Source organism: Cryptomeria japonica, chromosome 11, assembly GCF_030272615.1.
Source record: "Cryptomeria japonica chromosome 11, Sugi_1.0, whole genome shotgun sequence".
Taxonomy (NCBI): Eukaryota; Viridiplantae; Streptophyta; class Pinopsida; order Cupressales; family Cupressaceae; genus Cryptomeria; species Cryptomeria japonica.
This window is the reverse complement of record NC_081415.1, coordinates 561,936,535-561,942,534: the sequence shown is the minus strand read 5'-3', so window position 1 is coordinate 561,942,534 and position 6,000 is coordinate 561,936,535. Positions and strand designations below refer to the sequence as shown.

The 6,000-nt window shown below is 35.5% G+C and overlaps 1 protein-coding gene across 2 annotated transcripts in view; it reads left to right on the top strand.

Annotated features, from left to right (window-relative positions):
• Positions 1-3,953: 3,953 nt before the first annotated feature.
• The window catches only part of LOC131080101 (receptor homology region, transmembrane domain- and RING domain-containing protein 2), a 97,557-nt gene continuing 95,510 nt past the window's right edge, over positions 3,954-6,000 (top strand). Inside the window, exon 1 of one of the 2 annotated variants that reach the window (XM_058018196.1) lies at positions 3,954-4,333. In XM_058018196.1, coding sequence (XP_057874179.1) covers positions 4,207-4,333 — 127 coding nt within the window. In that variant the 5' untranslated portion in view covers positions 3,954-4,206. The remainder of the gene's footprint in view (positions 4,334-6,000) is intronic. The other variant, XM_059214041.1, reaches the window with a different exon arrangement.

The following is a 6,000-nucleotide window of genomic DNA, read 5'->3' as shown; positions in this document are numbered from 1 at the left end:
ATGAATGGTATAAAGACATTGTTTGTTATTTATTGTACCATAGATGCCCCATGCATATGGGCCCAGCTCAAAAGAGAGCATTAAAATTGAAGTGTCAATATTTTATGTTATAAGGCTCGGTTTTATACCGAAGAAATCATGAAGGAATATATTTGAGATGTGTTGGAAAGAATGAAGCTAAACAGATTGTGGAACATTTTCACAACAGATTTAGGACAGGTCATGGTGCAAGCTTGGCTACTATGCACCAAATTTTGAGAGCAGGCTATTACTGGCCTACCTTGTTCCGAGATACTTATGAGCATGTGAAGATGTGTCACACATGCCAGGTTGCTTCCGTTCGAGAGAAGAATCCAGCCATGCCGCTGCAGCTCGTGATCGAGTCCAGACCTTTCGCTATGTGGGGTATCGACTTCATTGGTATGATCAATCCACCTTCCTCTGCGCAACACAGGTACATTCTAACTGCGACTGATTATTGTACTCGGTGGTCATAAGCTCAAGCTTTAAAGTTATGTACAACTGATGTCGTGATTAAATTTTTAGAGGAGAACATCATTACCAGGTTTGGTTGTCCACATGCTATTGTTTGTGATAATGGTTCTTCCTATACATCATTAAAATTTTCAAATTGGGCTTTTGAATATGGTATAACCCTTAAGTTTTCATCAAATTATTATCCTCAGGGTAATGGGTTAGCCGAATCAATGAATAAGAACTTGCTGAGTGTGATTAAGAAATTATTAGAGAAAAATCCAAAGGATTGGCACACACAATTGAGATTCGCCCTTTGGGGAGATAGAACGAGAGTTAAGAATTCATTGGGGACATCCCCATATTTTCTGGTATATGGCCAAGAGCCTATCTTCCCCGTACAACTGAGAATTCCTACATTGAGATTCATACAAGATTATATGGAGGGCGAAGACAAAGTGCAAACAAGACTGATGCAGTTGATGAATTTAGAAGAAAAAAGAGATAAAGCATTAGAGAATTTCGCCAAACATCAAGGCGTAGTTAAGAGATGGTTTGACAGACAAGCACGGGTAAAAGCCTTTAGGATTTCTGACCCAGTGCTATATTGGGACAAAGCCCACGAAAGAAGGGGAGATCATGACAAATTTGACAAACTATGGAAAGGCCCCTATCAGATTGCTGAGATTCTGGGAGAGAATGCATTCAAGCTGAGAACCTTAACTGGTGAGGATGTTTCGTTGCCCATCAATGGATAATTCCTCAAGCATTACTTCCAACCTTAGGTTTCTTTTGAAGCCTACCCCTTATATCATAGTTAGAATAGGTTTGCTTTGGTTTGCCTTAGTTTGGTTTTGCTTCCGGTTCTGCTTTAGGTTTTTAGTTCAGCTTTGCTTAGGTGCTGGTTCCGAGGGATATCCGCTTGTGATATGGGAGTTGTTGTCAAGACACACTCTGTGTTTCACCAGGTTTTGTTTAGTCCATTTCTTGAATGATACCTCATGAAGTTCTTTGAATTAGAGATTGTTTTTGCATAGTGTATCATAGGTTGAATCCGTATTTGACGGGATTGGAAAACTTCTATTGTGTTTTGACGCTGACATCATTTGATTATTATATTTCACACATTAATTTTAGTTGATCTCATTCTAGTTGATCTCATTTGATTATTATATTTTACCCACTCGTCAGGACCTGACATGTAGAAACCTTGGAATCATTTTAGTTGATCTCATTCTTAGCATCTGAGGTGATTTTGTTCAAGAGAGGGTAAATTATCTTGGTAATTTATTCTGTATTATTATGTGCATAAAAAACACATCAACAGTATATATATATATAATGCACACACACACACACACACACACACACACACACACACACACACACACACTTATATATATATATGCACACACACACACACACACACACACACACACACACACACACACACACACTTATAGCCAGTACCAGGCATACAACAACAACCTTATAGCCAGTATCAGGCATACACATTATTGTAATGATAAATAATGAAGGGGTTTCGAATAAATATGAACAATAAGCAGTTTTTTTTGCATTCTCTGTAATTATTTTGGCATTATAAATAGAGAGACACCATTTAACAACTCACCCATAAAATAAAATGATAAATAGTGAAGGGGTTTCGAATAAAACAAATAGATAATCATTTTTTTTGCCATTCTCTGTGAGAATTTCGACATTGTTATATTGTAAGGATTTCGACATTATTAAACTGTAACAGAGCATTGAAATGAAACATCGAATAATTATGAACAATAATCAATTTATTTGCATTCTCTGTAATTATTTTGGAATTATAAACAGAGAGACGCCATTTAACAGCCCACCCATAAAAAAAATGATAAATAATGAAGGGGTTTCGAATAATTATCAACAATAATCAAATTTTTTTGCACTCTTTGTAGTTATTTTGGCATTATAAACAGAGAGACACCATTGAACAACACCCATAAAATAAAATGATAAATAATGAAAGGGTTTCAAATAATTATGAACAATAATCAATTTTTTTTGCATTCTCTGTAATTATTTTGACATTATAAACAGAGAGAACCATTTAACAATGCACCCATAAAATAAAATGATAAATAAAGTAAGGGTTTCGAATAATTTGAACAATAATCAATTTTTTTTGCATTCTCTGTAATTATTTTGGCATTATAAATAGAGAGAACCATTGAACAACCCACCCGAGAGATGCCATTTAACAACCCACCCATAAAATAAAATGATAAATAATGAAGGGGTTTTGAATAATTATCATCAATAATCAATTTTTTTTGCACTCTCTGTAATTATATTGGCATTATAAATAGAGAGACACAATTTAACAATGCACCCATACTATGAAATCATAAATAATGAAAGGGTTTTGAATAAATACGAACAATAATCAATTTTTTTTATATTCTCTGTAACTATTTTGACATTATACACAGAGAGACACCATTTAACAACTCACCCATTAAGGGAAATGAAAAATAATGAAGGGCTGCCGAAGAAAACGAAGAGACAATCATTTTTTTGCCATTCTCTGTGAGGATTTCGACAGTATTAAACTGTAACATACCATTGAAATGAAACCCTAACCCGCATACAAAGAAATCATCAATAGACAAAGCATAATGCAACTACAAAGGAGCTAAACCATCATTGAACATCGCTAATGCATGAAGGAAGAGCGATGATCGTTACCTGGAGCCGAAAGGAGGCGTTGCAGAGACAAAGTTTCGATGACGGGGAGGAGAAACCACTGGGGGGAGGAAACAACAGACGAAAATCTGCCTTGCAAACTTGTTTTACCTAAGTTTTTAGGGCAATGTAGGTAGTGGTAATTTGTGCCACAAGGGGCCGTGAGCAGTACGCGGGAAGGCGGTCATGGGTGGTCAATGAAATATTCGACCACCCATTAAAAACTTTATTATATTCAAACATATTTTTTTAATATACATTACATATTTTAAAAACGTTTTTTTTGTGCTGTAAATATATGATAAATATATTATTTATTAGGCATATAATAAACATGTATTGGTGTTTTCATGTGCAGGTATTGGCACAAAACAGGTGAAGTATCGGTCATCACTTTGAAATGACCACTTTTTGACCTTTCGACGCATAACGACCCGTAGAGATCAGATCGTTACTACCCAAAAGCCAGATCAATAGCTTTAAGCAGTTAAGTCGCATATGAAGACAACCAAAAAAAATAAATTGAAATCCGATGTACCGTTTAGGATCTGTAGATGCGCGAAATTAACTATGATGGCTACTAGTGCTCTTCCCCTAGGTATCCTATGCTGGTTATTAAAATATTTTTAATTTTAATTTTAATTTTTTAAATGAAAAGAAATTTCATTTGTTCCTTCATTTTTCAAGCCGTTCAGCCGGAAAGAATATAAAAACTATAGTGTAACGGCCAGGTAGCAGGTACATTTTGGAAATAGTGCCTCCAGGTCTCCTGTATCGAAAACAAGTCGGGATGCGGCTTCACCGCGTTGCAAGAAATATAATAAAATAAACTAACAAGATATTACTATTAAAATTATTCCGACAGTCTATTCTGCAGCCAGATTCTCAGCCCTGAAAATCATGGCATGTACAAGAAGACCATAATGAAAATTGATCTGTAACAATGACGGATTTGTCGCTAAATATGTGATACTGATCTGCCAAAGGGTGCCAGTCATGCATCCGATTATAGCTGTGGGAGTGCTGTTTACATTCCTTATCATCACCCCCACATGCTCTGCAAATGTTCTTCTCATCGGGATCAATTTAACTATGTCTTTCGAGGACAGGGAAGCAAATTTCGGTATGAACAAATTGGTTTTTCGAATATCGTTTTTCTGAGCTTTGAGTTCAAGTTAAAGCTGTGGATATTTGATTTGATTTATTTTTTATTTTTCAATTAGTGAATTAGGGTTACTAAATCGACCAAATACATTTGATAAATTTCACACTAGACTTGCACCTAGCTTTCTCTGCTGATTTATGCTGCGCACAGAATCCCATGTGGTTCTTCTCAGATTTCGAGTGCCATATGATACTCACTGTAAATAGACTAATATGACTTTTGAGGATTTGAACCTGGGTCTTAGCAATGAAAGATTGTTGATATACCGGTGTCTTGCACCCAGAATTGGATGCGACACTTTTGAGATTGGCTTACCCAGTTTCACCCAATTCGGGTTTGGTATGTTGCTCAGTATTACACATTTATGTGGCGTTCACTGCTTTAAACCTGGGTCATTGCTATGAATGTCTGAGCTTATTACCATTGACATTTTGCTTTGTGTAGTTTTTTCCTTCTCAATCAATAAAATATATTATTGCTGGGAAAAGGAAATTATATATGCCCATGGGTGGCTCCAGTTAAGAGTAACAAAAACCAATAACAATAGAATACCCTATAGAAGAGTATAACAAAATATTACCCTTCAAAAATCTCAACCGAGGCTCTGGTGTTATGCTCCGAGAATTGAAAATATGAAACAGCTCTGTAGTACTAGATTAAGGGAAGAATATTACGATACATATAGTTTAGGGTAAGCCTTGTGAATGCTATTGCGAAAAGGTCATTGGGACATTTTGGGTTGTCCAATCTCCAACGCACAGGTTAAATTTAAAAATCAGCATCGTGGGAAAAATATTCAAAAGAATATCTCCTTTTGGCAGCCTACATTTCTTAGATGGGTTTTTGTTGGTCCAAAGTATTGGAATTATATTCGTTGATGACCTTAGATCTCATGTAAGCCTGGGAGGCATTGAGCAATTCAAAATTACCCTTTAAAGGAGCACCTTATAATTCTCATTGAAAGTGTATGTTAGGGGGTTGCTGTTTTAATTGTTTAGTTATTGAAAACTTTATCAGATCTCCATCCAACCCTGATAAAAATACGATGGATTGGGTATCTACTTTTCACACGCGGAGAGGTACTGTTCAGTAGCAACACTAGTTCTCAGAGATAATTTACACACATATAAAGCCATTCTTGAACATTCAAGAAGTTGTGATACTGGAAATGGTTCTGGTTATCACGAATATGTAAAACTTTAATTCCTTCATTTTTGCATTTTCTATTCATTTTTCAGAAGTCTCTACAAGAGGAGATTTTCTTATATTTTTTGAGAAAAGGGATCCCAAAGATTTATTTGATATTTGCTTGCAATAACTTTAAATATTCAATCTTGTTCAGTCTACTGCAAAACTTGTATACCTTTAAATATTCAATCTTGTTCAGTCTACTGCAAAACTTGTATAAATTGACACACGTGTGATCTCTGGATGAATTCACCTCTGAATCTTATCTGCATAAAGTGTGACCCTCCCTAAATGAATCATACAGGTATTGACTAGGGAGGAATCTTTAACCATCAAAACCAATCTTACCGTAGGGTTTCATCTAAGGCAGAAGATATGAACGACGTTCAACCTCAAGATGAAACAAGATTTTATAAAATATTCAGAATGGGCTTCTT